Source organism: Gracilinanus agilis, chromosome 6 (genome assembly GCF_016433145.1).
Source record: "Gracilinanus agilis isolate LMUSP501 chromosome 6, AgileGrace, whole genome shotgun sequence".
In the NCBI taxonomy this organism is placed as follows: Eukaryota; Metazoa; Chordata; class Mammalia; order Didelphimorphia; family Didelphidae; genus Gracilinanus; species Gracilinanus agilis.
The window spans coordinates 280,891,057-280,904,143 of NC_058135.1; the positions used below are offsets into that span (position 1 = coordinate 280,891,057).

The following is a 13,087-nucleotide window of genomic DNA, read 5'->3' on the forward strand; positions in this document are numbered from 1 at the left end:
TTTGGATATGATTACTTGTTTGTCCTCCTCTGTTGTCTGGATTTTCTCTGTGTAAAAGTTGTCGAGTGTTCCAGAATTCTTCTTGATAATCTTTCTCTTCTGGGCTTCACGATTTTGGCTTGCCATTGTTGTTAGCCCAGCCCCTTCTGCGCTTTATCCTCACACTCAGGGTCTGTCTGCACTCTCTAAGCTCCCAAGGTCTCAGGTCTCATTGTTCTCGGGGTTGAGCCTCCTGGTCATCCCTGGTCTGCCCCTCTGCCTGAGGCTCCTTCAACAGTCTCAGGGCACTGCTTCCACAGCCGTACTCCCGTCTGCACAGGGTCCTCGCTCGAGGTCCAAGCCTGCACTCAAGATCCTTGTCCATGCCTAGGGCACTGCCTTCACCCACGCAGATGCTCAGGAAAGTCTGTGTGCGTTCTTTAGCCTCTTGGGGTCCTAAGTCTTGCTGCTCTCAGGAACAAGCCCTGGAGCTGCCAGTGACTTAATGGGTGTCCCCAAACCTGCTTTAACTCCACGTACCTTCAATGCTGCACCCTGTTGTGGGGTCCCTTCATTCGTCTGGATTCATTTTTATGTCCCCTTGAGGAGTCCTGTATGCTTTGGTTAGGAGAGATCAAGCTGCTGCTCCTTACTCTGCCACCATCTTAACCGGAAGTCTGGGGTAAGACCTCCCTTTCCTTTTAATCTATTTTTCTTTGAGGTCATTGTTTTTATCTTTTACTTTCTTTGCTTCATTTTCATGCTAGTCATTTCTGGCTTTTAAAACAGTTTTTATTGCTTTAGTTCATGTGCCTCTGTTTCTAAATGACCTATTTTGCTTTTTAAGTTCTTTTCCCAATTTTCTTCACTCTCTCTTAATTGTTTTTTGAGTTGTTCTGGAACCTGAGTTCAATTTTTTGGAGATTCTGAGTTTTTGCTTGGTGTTCCTTGGTCCTCCTCTGTTTCATTTTCAATTTCTTCATTACCTGAATAGAAGCTATTGATTGTAATTTCTTTTTTTTTTGTTGTTCTTTACTCATATTTTTTTTCCTTCATTCCCCCTCCTTTATTGGTTATATTCTTGCTCCTCTACTTTTTTACTGGATCTGTGAGTTAGAGCTTTTCTGCCCTGAAGGGGCTTCTTCTCTGCTCCACTGTTTAACTGGATTAGGCTGATGAGCTGACCTATAGTATTAATGTGTCCTGAGACTAAATCTTTCACAGCTGTGGATAGAGGCTGAAGGCAAAGATGAATGTTCTGAGCCTAAAGGTAGCTACCCCCAGTCTTCCCCTCTACTCCTCTCTGGCCATCTCCCAGGAAAAGCCCTGAGCTTCCCATGGTGGTACCAAGGTACTCCATCTCAATTGCAGCCTTTGCCCTGGGATCCAGTCAATCCATGTTCTACAGCAGATCTAGGTGCAATAGATGGGGGAGACATGTTGGCTTTTTACCTTATATATGAGTATTCAACTTTAACTGCCCACCTTTCAGGTTGAATCAAGTAAGAGAGACCTGTGCCTCTGTCTTCTTGTTGAGTTTTGCTATTCTGTACACTTTGTCTTGTGGTTGTTTGCTAGCTCTGTGAGTTTGAGCTTTTCTGCCCTCTAGAGGCTTCTTCTCTGCACTACTGATAAACTGGATTAAGCTAGTTGAGTTGATCTGTAGAACTGAATATGCCCTGAGGCCAAAACTTCCAGATGCAAGTGCCTAAGATGGAGGTGTAGTGGCTGAAGACTAGAATCAGCCTGCCTTCTTTTCTGCTTCTCTCCTCCAGCTGCCTCCTTGCCAGCTGTGGTCAAAGAGCTGTGCTTCATGTAGTTGAGGTAGCCAGGTACTCTGTCCCAGTTGGAGACCTCCCCCTGAGATCCCACCTACAACCCTAGACTCAGCATAGTAGGTGCGGAAGGAGCACTGAGATATTGCTTCTTTCTTTTCCTTAAACCCAAAAATTCAATCTTCTCTGCATACCTTTTAAGTTGAATTAAGCAGGAGGGTCCCACAGCTCTGCCTTTGTGTTGGATTTGGTTTTCTGTCCCCCTTCAAGTGCTTTATTTTTTATTGACATAGAAAGGCTTTCACAGAGGAATTGATTTTTGATGCCTCTAAGCTGCCATCTTGACTCTGATCATATTTTATTTTCAAAAACATATTAGCATTTACTTTTTAAGTTTTCTGTTCCAAATTCTTTTCTTCTCTCTAGCCTCTCCCCCATCCACTGAGAAGGCAACAATATGAATTCACACAAAATATTTCTAAATTAATCTATTCTGATATTCATTTCAGTTTTAGGAATGAATTTATCCTCTTCAGTTATAGTTATGATTGCTGTATATTTCCCTCAATCCTATCTTCTTCTCTTTATGTTTTCTTCTTTTTGTTCTTTTTACCCTCTTGAACTGGTTAATCCATACATCTATGAGCAGAACAATTTTCTAAAGCCCCTATATCTGCCAAAATGTCATTCCAACTACCTCTAGGTCTCACAATTCACCTTGATCTGATCCAAGCTCCACCACCTGTTGCTTCCCCAAAAATGTTCTTTGCCTGTGTCTATGTACCAGGTTTGAATCACCCCAATTACAACCACTGAGCTACTTGTCTCTGCCCTAAACTGCTCTTTGCCCTCCTAACTCTTTAACTTTATCTTTAGATTATCCATTTAGATACTCCCAGTTCAATCAGCTCATCTCAGACCAAGGTAACATTAGACCAACCCACCATTCATAGTTTCATCCCTCTAGCTTAATGCTTAGGGATGTATGTGCTCCCCTTAGGTAAACACTACCAATATCCCCTACCAGGACACTAGCACATACTCACTTGCCACATCCACTTGGAATTCTGCTTCATTATTATAAGTGGGACTTGCAAAGTAACATCGGTACTTTCCCTCATCAGAAGGTTGGACACGATGGAGTAGCAAGGCCACATTCCCCCTGGAAATGTGCTCATGAAGAAATTCTGTCCGCCCTTGATAGTCTAGATGCTGATATTTCAAATAATCCTTTTCATATCTGTATTGATGTACCAGACTTGACTGGTTATGAAAAAATATCACATCCATATGCTGAGCATCCAGCTGGGGAGAGAGGTGGCATGAGAAAGTGACATCTCTGTCCACCAACGCAATGACTGTTTGTTGTGGTCCCAACACAACGAATTCCCCTAGAGGATGGAGACAGAGATATATTAACTCCATGATTGATACAAGAATGGGAACAAAATGAAAGACCATATAATATGACCACATAGTAAGTCATAAATTTTTAGATCTGGAAAAACATATTTAGATATCCAGTCCAATTCTTCATTAAAAAAATTGGATAATTTTACCATTTAAAGGAAACTCAAAAACTACCTTTTAAAGGCAATCAAATCCTCTATCTTACACAGAAATCACTTCCACTTTATCTCTGAGAATTGAACTTCTATTCATTAGTTGGGTGTCCTGAGCAGTGGTGAACTTTTAATGTCTCTTTTCCCAGTTAAATAAACTGATAAGAACACAAAGGGGGGGGGGGCAGATGGGTAGCTCAGTGGTTTGAGAGTCAGGCCTAGAGACGGGAGGTCATAGGTTCAAATCCAGCCTTAGATACTTCCCAGCTGTGTGACCCTGGGCAAGTCACTTGACCTCCATTGCCCACCCTTACCACTCTTCCACCAAGAAGGCAATACACAGAAGTTAAGGGTTTTAAAAAAAAAAGAACACAGTGGACCAAAATAGACATAATAATAAACAATTAGATAATAAATATTATTATATTTATATATTATATTACATATAATATATAGTATAATATATTATATTAATAAATAATAAAAATTAGATAATAAAAATAGACCAATAAAAAGTATTAAATTGAGCATAAATATAATTAAACCTAGGGTTGCTAAGAGATGTTCCTTTTATTTGAGGTTCTCCTTGGATTCAACTTATCTCAACACAAAGCTAAAACAACCATGAAACAAAACAAAATGAAAATGAGTCTCAAATCAAACATATTTGTTTTAACCTTAAGTTTAATGCCATAGCTGTTGCAAATGGATACTTGATTAAAATATTAAAAGTAAACTAAAAATAGAGGGAAATTAGTCTATAAATAAATAAAATTTGTTTGGGGAAACAAATTCTTAACACAACAAGGTAGAAGAGAGAGCACAAAAGATAAAATTAATGTCCAATTTAAGGTGGTACATTGGATAAAGAACTAAACAGGGAGCCAGGAAGACCTGAGTTCAAATTCTGTCTCGGGGACTTAACAACTGTGTGACCCTAGGCAAAATATTTAACCTGTCAGCCTAGGTAGATAGGTTAGTCTTTAGGAGATTTCATTAAGATAGAATATCTGAGTTCACATGTTCTGTTTCGATGAAATTAGGAAATATATAGGGATGTAGTTAGATGGATTAGAGTTTAGGGTTGATAAGGTAGGGTAGTAAATTAATTACAACATACAGGACAAGAGGCATCACATATTATACATTCCACATATATGTAAATAGATGTGTAAATATATGTAAATTGTATGTATCATAGTTAGGGTTGATAAAATTTTATTATAGTTCATGTATGTGTGTGAATGTATGTATATATTAAATATGTATGTAAATGTAGGGTGTGTGTATATATGTATAGCATACATGTATATATTGTATGTATTGTATATTTATTATATGTATATAGAGACATTATATATGTAGTTAATACTTGATACTGATTAAGTTCTTAACATAGGATAGGAAAATCACAGTTCTATGAAATAGTTTGAGTTTTGTCTAATAATAATAATGTTTTAATTTAGAATAGGATTGTTTTGAAGTTTCATCTACTTTTGAATGTATTTTGCATATAAGTAAGTTTTGATGGATTGGTTTAACTTTTTCGTAAAAACTTATGCAATGTTGTGTTTATTGTACTTTTTCAAAATTTTCTAAGTTTTATATTTTAAACATTTCAATAGTTTTGATAGCATTCTTTTCTGTATTAGTTTATAAAAGTATTTTATGAATTTATTGTTTTGCATGAAGGAAGTTTTTGTGTTTGTATTTCTATTATGATTGGATTTTTTTACTTGTTTTGCTTTTGCATATGTTTGCTTTGCATTTTGAACTTTGTAACTGTTCATCGTATATTTTTTCCCTTTTCCTTTCCTTGGTTTGAATCCTTAGAGTAAGGGGTATTAGGATAAGATAGTGAGTGTAGGCTGTTTATTATTTTGGGTAAGAATTCTAGTTTAGGTGGGATATAAGTTTGTTAGTGCACAAAAGCCAAAACATTGTTTTCAACATGATTTTGACTTTGTGCAAAGGGGGGAACTGTTATAAGGAAAAGTTAAATTAAGTAGGGAAGTGTGTAAGTTTGCAGAGGAGAATAGCATGAGGCCAGCAGGAAGATTCTGGAATTTTGAAAGAAGGGTTAGCCTGGAACTGAGGGGGTTAACTGTCTGTCTCTGGAGATATCTGGAGGGGGTGGCTGCTTTTCCTTGGTGGCTGATCCTGTCCTTGTTCCTGTCCTGCTTGCTGACTTGTGTGCTGTATTTCATCAGAGCAGAACCTGGTGGTCCTGACCTGATCACAATCTGCAAAGATTGTGAAACCAGGTCTGGGTCCTTTTTGGATCCAGGACCTTCACTTGGCCCTATCAGGCTTACACAGGCCAGTTCCTTAATACCATCTAAGGGGGCTTTTTAGTTGTAGCTTAGCAAGAACAAGGACTGGGGATTTTAGGAAGTGAGGAGAGGATTCATGTAGAACAATCACACTAAGAAGACTCTCCTTGAGGAGACATTAGATCCTTTGGAGTATTGTTTAGAAATTAGCTTTAGGGTTGTCCCATACTCTACTAACCTATTCTCTGTCATTAAACCTACTTTCCATTTTACTGAGTGGTCTGTGTGAGATTTTAGACCAGGCTCTGCCCTGGGCAGAATGTCTGTTAGCCTGTCAACCCACAGTCAACTTTCTGACAGTAGCCCAATTCAATCACATCCCCCAAACCCTCTCCCTTTTACAAAACTAATATAATAAAAATGACTATTCTACCTAAGCTAATTAACATATTCAGTGCCATACCAATCAAAAGACTATTTTATCAAACTAGAAAAAATAATAACAAAATTCATCTGGAAGAACAAAAGATCAAAAATGTCATGGAAATTAATAAAAAAAAATGTGATGGATGGTGTCTTAGAAGTACCAGACCTCAAATTGTGTTATAAAGCAGCAATCATCAAAACAATCTGGTACTGGTTAAGAAATAGAATCGTGATCTTAGCAATTTAGGGTTTGATAAATCCAGAGATCCTAACTCTTGGGAAAATAATTCACTATTTGACAAAAACTACTAGGAAAACAGGAAAAGGATATGATAGAAAGTAGTTACAGGCCAATATCTCACACCCCATACCAAGATACGGTCAAAATGGGAATATGATTTAGACATAAAGGGTGATATAAATAAATTAAGAGAACACAGAAGGCTTTTCCAGGCAGATCTATGTATAAAGGTAAAATTTATGACCAAACAAGAGATAGAGAACATTATAAGATGTAAAATGAATAATTTTGATCATATTAAATTTAAAAGTATTTGTACAAGCAGAACCAATGTAACCAAGTTTAGAAAGAAAACAACAAACTGGGGAAAAACTATAATAAATTTTTTCTGATAAAGGTCTCATTTCTCAAATATATAAAGAACTAAATCACATATATAATACAAATCATTCCCCAGTTGACAATTGATCAAAGGATATGAATAAGCAGTTTTCAGATGAAGAAATCAAACCTATCAATAATTATATAAAAAGAGTTTCTAAATCACTCTTGATTAGAAAAAAGCAAATTAAAAGAACTCTGAGGTACCACCTCATATCTATCAGATTGGCCAATATTACAGAAAAGGAATGTGCTAAATGTAGAAGGGGATGGAACACTACTGCATTTTGGGTGCAGTTATGAATTGATTCCACCCTTCTGAAGGCCAATTTGGAACTATGCACAAAGGGTCATAAAATTGAGCATGCTCTTTGATCCTGTAATACCACTATTGGGTCTGTATCTGAAAGAGATAATAAAAAAGTAGCTCTTCTTGTTGTGGCAAAGAATTGAAAATGGAGAAGTCCATTATTTGGGGAATGGTTAAACAAATTGTTGTATATATTGGTGATAGAATATTATCGTACTGTAAGAAATGATGAACAGGATGATTTCAGAAAGAGCTGGAAAGATGTACAAGAACTGATGCAGAGTGAAATAAGCAGAACCAGAAGAACATTGTACACAGTAAATGCAACATTGTGGAATGATTGACTGTGATAGACTTAGCTACTCTCAACAATACCATTGTATCATTGGATCATTATCCAAGACATTTCTGAGAGACTTGTGACAAAGAATGCTATCCACCTCCAGAGAAAGAACTGTTGGAGGCAAAATACAGATCAAAGCATGTGATTTTTTTTTTACTTTAGTTTATTTGGGTTTTTGTCTTATATGATTGTTCCTTTACAAAAGAACAATATGGAAATATTTTGCATATATTACACTGATGGAATTGCTTGCCAGTTTCAGAAGTGAGGAGGAAAAGACAGTTCGTATCATATAACTTTGAAAAACTAATATGGAAATTTGTTATAACATGTAATTGGTAAAATAAAATCTTTACAAAAAATAAAATGAAATAATGTTTCTTGAAAAAATCTTAATACAATTTCATATAGTTATTAAAATTTTCTTTTGCCAGTAGCTAAGTGAGAGCTAGCTCAAAGACTGATTCTAATCTTTACTAATATGAATAACATCCAATTTTGAGTCTCTGCACTAGAGAATTTACATTTTCTGTATTTCTTGCTGTTCTTTACTTCTATCTGAACCAGGGACTTGCTTAATAAACTACTAATAGCAAGCCTTTACTTTTTCATTTTAAACTTTTACTACTGAATTAACATTGGCTCCAAAATCACTAAAAATATTTTTTTAAAAAACACAGAGGCATTTAGGGGGCTCAGTGGATAGAGAGCCAGACCTAGAGGTGAAATATCCTCAGCTCAAATCTGGCTTCAGACATTCTTAGCTGTGTGTACCTAGGCAAGTCACTTAAGCTCAATTGCCTAGCTTTTACCACTCTTAGGCCTTGGAACTAATACTTTGGAAACAATATTTAGAAACAATAAAATTCTAAGACAGAAGTTTAGGGTTTAAAAAAAAGAAATGCAAATCAAAACAATTGTGAGGCTTCATTTTATTCTCATTAAAATGACAAAGATGATAAAATATTGAAATAACATTTGAGAGTTTCTATTAGACAAGCACACTGAGAAACTATTGGTATATCTGAAAACTGCTCCAACAATTCTAGAAGACAAATTGGAATAACAATCAGGGAGTGATGAGAATGTCCTTAGCCTTTGACTCAAATATTCAAAAGAAAGAGGCCAAAGAAAGAAAAAAATTCCCCAAATTACCAAAAGATCCATAAGAACAATATTGTGTGGTGACAAATTAAAACCAAATCATGCCTCTCGATATGAGTGAAATTAAATAGGGTTGTGCTAAAAGAAACGATGAATGTGAAGAATTCAGAAAACCATGGCAAGAATTTTCTGAACTGATGCAAAATGAAATAAACAGCATGGCAAAACCATATATCACTCAATAACACAGTCTAAATGAAAAGAATAAAACCAAAAAAAAAGTTAATTCAACATTAAAGTATCATGACCAAGCTTTTACCTTGTAAGGAACTAAAGATGGGGGAGACTGTGATTGCAGAATACAAGGACTGTCAGAAAAGGGGAATATTTTATTTGATTTGGCTTCCTCAGCCTATCAAACCTCTGATCTGTTTTTTAAACATTTTACAAGCTAAAGTTTTTTGGTTAAGGGAGGAAAAAAGGGCAATGTTAGGAAATGATGTAAAATTAGGAAGTAATGTAAAAACAGTAGACATCATTATAGATGTATAAATACATAATTGTTTTTAAAACCTAATGATACGGCCTCAGACACCTCCCAGCTATGTGACCCTGGGCAAGTCACTTGACCCCCATTACCCACCCTTACCACTTTTCCACCAAGGAGCCAATACACAGAAGTTAAGGGTTTAAAAAAAACCTAATGATAACCCACACTTCAATGTATTATAAAATTTAATCGTTTGGGGGAGGGTTTTTTAAAAGCATAATTTTCAAGAAAATGTATTGTACTTCAGGCAAGTGATAAAAGCTTCTGAGGGAACTGAGGAGACTAAGATATCAAGTACCTGTAGGAATTGAATGAATCACATTGACTTCATTTTGTGACCAGATTCTGGAAGTTTCTCTTCTATTAAATTATTCTATTCTAAATTTCCTTTCTATACAAGTATGGGTCTAGTCCAATATTTGTCCTGTGGGAAAACTGTTCAGTTGTAGGAACTTGAAGAAAAACTTACTGTGTTATTTGAACCTAGGCTTGTGTGGTTGGGAAGCTGGACCGACTCTACCTGCTGCTGAGAGACCCTCAAATAAAGACTTTGATGACACTGACTAGAAACTCAGTCAAATCCCAAAATTAATGCAAGAAGTTTCCTCACATCTCAAGCAACCTAAATGTCTTATCTCAAAACTATCGGTTAATCAGTTTCCATATTCCTTTGATTGTTTATAGATATCCCAGGAAAGAGGGAGGAAGAACGCCTCTTTTTCTGATTTCATGGAATTGTATGTGATCACTCTTCCCTCCCAATTTGGAAAGTTGATAATCTTTCCTCCAATTAGAAATAAGAATGAGAGGGGATACTTTCAAAAGCAAAGAGAAATTATATTATTGCCAGAAGCATCGTTCTAAAGATCAAAATTGTGCTTAAGGTGTTGGTCAGATTCAGGATGTAAGAGTATAGAATGGCCTGAAGGAGTTTTGACCATTAGGAAAAGGGTGGCATTGTCCAGGGAGGAGAGCCTGCGGAGCTCAGCAGCTCCAAGAGTTTCCCTTATTAGTTCTCTTCAGGGAAAGTTAGTCTGTTGATTTCCTGGAGACAAAATCTGCAATGGAGCAGGAAGGAATCTGACAGGATACAAGAAAAGAGCCCAGAAGTGAATGGCAGGGTCTACATAATGCTTCTCCTAAGCAAAATTTCACCCTTTTATTTCATGAACAGGCAGTTGCTCAACAAGCATTTGTTAAGCATTTAATAAGTGTCAGGCACTGTGCTAAACCCAGGAATACCAGGAAATGCAAACGCATTTATGACCTCAAAAACTTATATTGTAAAGGAAAAGCTCGCTTTTTTGTAACAGGTTTTATTATAATCCAGGTGGCCACAGGACTCTTGAGAACCTCGAGATGGCAAGAACCAAGGCTTTATATATTCGTATTCCTTATAAAATTATCCATCCTGATTAAAGAAATAGAAACAACTTTAACAACTAAACTATACAAGGGAAACAGAAAGGTAGAATCTTCCCCAAGGAACCCCAAGAGTACCTATTTACAATTTTCTTTAAGTCTGCTCTCAGTGCATATTTTAATGTGAGTGAAGAGGTAAGAAGGGGAAGAGAGGTATATAGCTTGATTGGCTAAAAACCACATATTCCTTTCAGGATGGTTATGAATGGGATAAACCAATAAGGTTACAGATGAAGATAAGTCAAAAATATTTCGAAGTCCCATGGTCAAGGGCAGTTGATACATGAGAGGGTCTAATAAGGGTATGAAGATATTGGCTTTATTTGAATCTGAAATGGAAATGCGAATTGACACAATTAACTATTCTTTCTTAACTACCCACATCCTCTTTTTTAAGAAAATATCTGAAATAATGAGATGTGGAAAAACCAGGACACTAATATACTGCTGGGAATTGATACAATCATTCTGGAAAGAAATATAGAATATGGCTAAAGGGCCATCAAACTCTACTTTCCCTTTGACCCAGCTATATCACCTCTAGGTCTGTATCCCGAAAAGATTAAAGAAAGGAGGAAAGAAGACACCTGTGCAAAAATATTTATAGCAGCTCTTTCTGTAATGGCAAAGAACTGGAAAGTGAAGGGATGACCATCAATTGGGAAATGACTAAAAAAGCTGTGGCATATACTTGTAATGGAATTTTATTGTGCCATAAAAATTGGCAAATAAAATGATCCACCAAAAAAACCTGAAAAACTTATATGAAGTGTTACAAAATGAAGTGGGCAAATCAAGGAGAACATTGTACACAGTAACACCATAATGGATGGTGATTGACTGTGAATGACTTAACTATTATCAACAAGGCAAAGATCCAGAACTTCAAGAGATTCGTGACAAGTAAAGAATATCCTTTGCAATAGAAGGAACAGAGTCCAAATACAAATTGAAGCATACCATCCTTCATTTTATTTCCTCCAAAAACAATTGTGAGCACTATGAGTTTTCTCTTACACCATAAAGAATATGGAAATATGTACTAATGTCTGTACAACCTCTATCATATTACCTGTCTTCTTAGGGAGGGAATAGGGGCGGAAGGGAGAGTGAAAGAAGATAAATTGGAAAATATCAGAAAACAATTATTTTAAAATTGTAACAAAAAATCCAAAAATTATGAAAGAGGAATAGGGAGATTTGGAACAAAAAACTACAGGGGTTCTGAGGCACAGAGAATATCTCCCTGGATGTCTAATAGCTCCTCAACATGTTGCACTTACCTGAGAGTGACCAAGGGAGTAGAACCAAGAGGATGAAGGACAAATCTAGAAGAAAGAATGGATTCATCTCCACAGAGTCCTTTCAGCTTTGTGGATTTGCAGTCAGAGGACCTGGATTCAAATCCCAGTTCTGCTCCAAGCTACCTTTGTGACTGCGGGTGTCATTTCATTTCTCTGACTTAATTTCTTCATCTAAATGAAAAGAGGGTTGGTCTAAGTAACCTCTGAGGCCCTTCAATCCCAAATAGAATTTAGGGATTCTGTTAGTCTTGATGAGAAAAGAATACTCCCCTTTAGAGTAGTGAATTTCAGGATGCAGCCATGAAGTTTCCCTGTCTGTCCTGAGGTACATCTACAAATGTAAAAAATGAAAATGAAAGCAATAAGTTTGTGGACTATGTAACCTGGGTCTTTTGTCCAATAACAGAAAAATAATTCTCTTTATCATAAAGGTCTGGCCCCAGTTATCTTTTGGCAAGAGAAAATCCTTGTTGAATTTGACTGCTCAGCCAATGAAAGGAATCAAGCAATATAATCCCAGAGATAGGGATGCCCTTAGAAGTCATCTAGCCCAACCCCCAGTTATAGAATGTTTGCCACACCTGCTTCTCAGGGATGTTGTCAGAGCCGTATAGATTATTTTTATGTCACAGTCCTGGTAACTAAAGGCTGTATCTCTGCTCCTGGTCTTCAGAACTTTGCCACCAGATCTTAGGAGTCACCTAACCTTGGAATGAGCTATATGACCTTATATTACCTCCTAAGCAAGGACCATCCTCCTGCCATGTCCTCCCTCTTTCCCCCCAGACTGCTTCCTTCTAGAGCTTCCCTTTGGGAAGAGCCTCAATATGACTAAATTTTCCCTCTCTTCTACGCTTCTGACTTTCCAGCTACTGACAACTAACCCCTGGATGGATGCTTCCCTCCTTTTGGGACTCCTTTGAGGGGAAAATGAGCTCTTTAACAACAGGGATGTTTTCTCATTGCTCATATGTGGACTCTTGTGCTTAGCTCATGGCCTAGAGTGTGGTAAACACTTAGTAAATGCTTCTTGACTTGCCTGACCTGACAGAGGACCAAATCCATCCTGCAGACACTCCTGCGTCTTGTTCCTCCATCACTTGGATGACTAGAAATGTCAGTATGTGACAAGCTGCCATGGCTAGACACCAATCAGAAACACTCAGCTCACAAGGCTGTCAGCCAGGAACTGCTTGTTTTATAAAAGAAAATGTTGTGATCTCAAAGACAGTGTGGAATCCTCACCTCTGGTGGATCAAGACAATCTCAGTGACTTTCAGGACTTCCCTGGGGAGCCTCCTGTGGAGGACAGTCCATATCAGCATTCATGAAGGCAGCTACAGGACTGCATTCAGCACAAATCCTGCTCTCAGAAAGACCTAAGAACCTGAGAGTTTTCCAGGTTAAGATGGCGGCA

The 13,087-nt window shown here is 37.2% G+C and overlaps 1 protein-coding gene across 1 annotated transcript in view; it reads right to left on the reverse strand.

The window, feature by feature from the left end:
• Positions 1 to 11,716, reverse strand: part of LOC123252725 (butyrophilin-like protein 9) — a 40,075-nt gene extending 28,359 nt beyond the window's left edge. Inside the window, exons 1-2 of the mRNA XM_044681979.1 lie at positions 11,650 to 11,716; positions 2,801 to 3,145 (exon numbers count right to left, since the gene is read on the reverse strand). Of these exons, the coding sequence (XP_044537914.1) occupies positions 2,801 to 3,145; positions 11,650 to 11,716 (412 nt within the window). The remainder of the gene's footprint in view (positions 1 to 2,800; positions 3,146 to 11,649) is intronic.
• Positions 11,717 to 13,087: the final 1,371 nt, after the last annotated feature.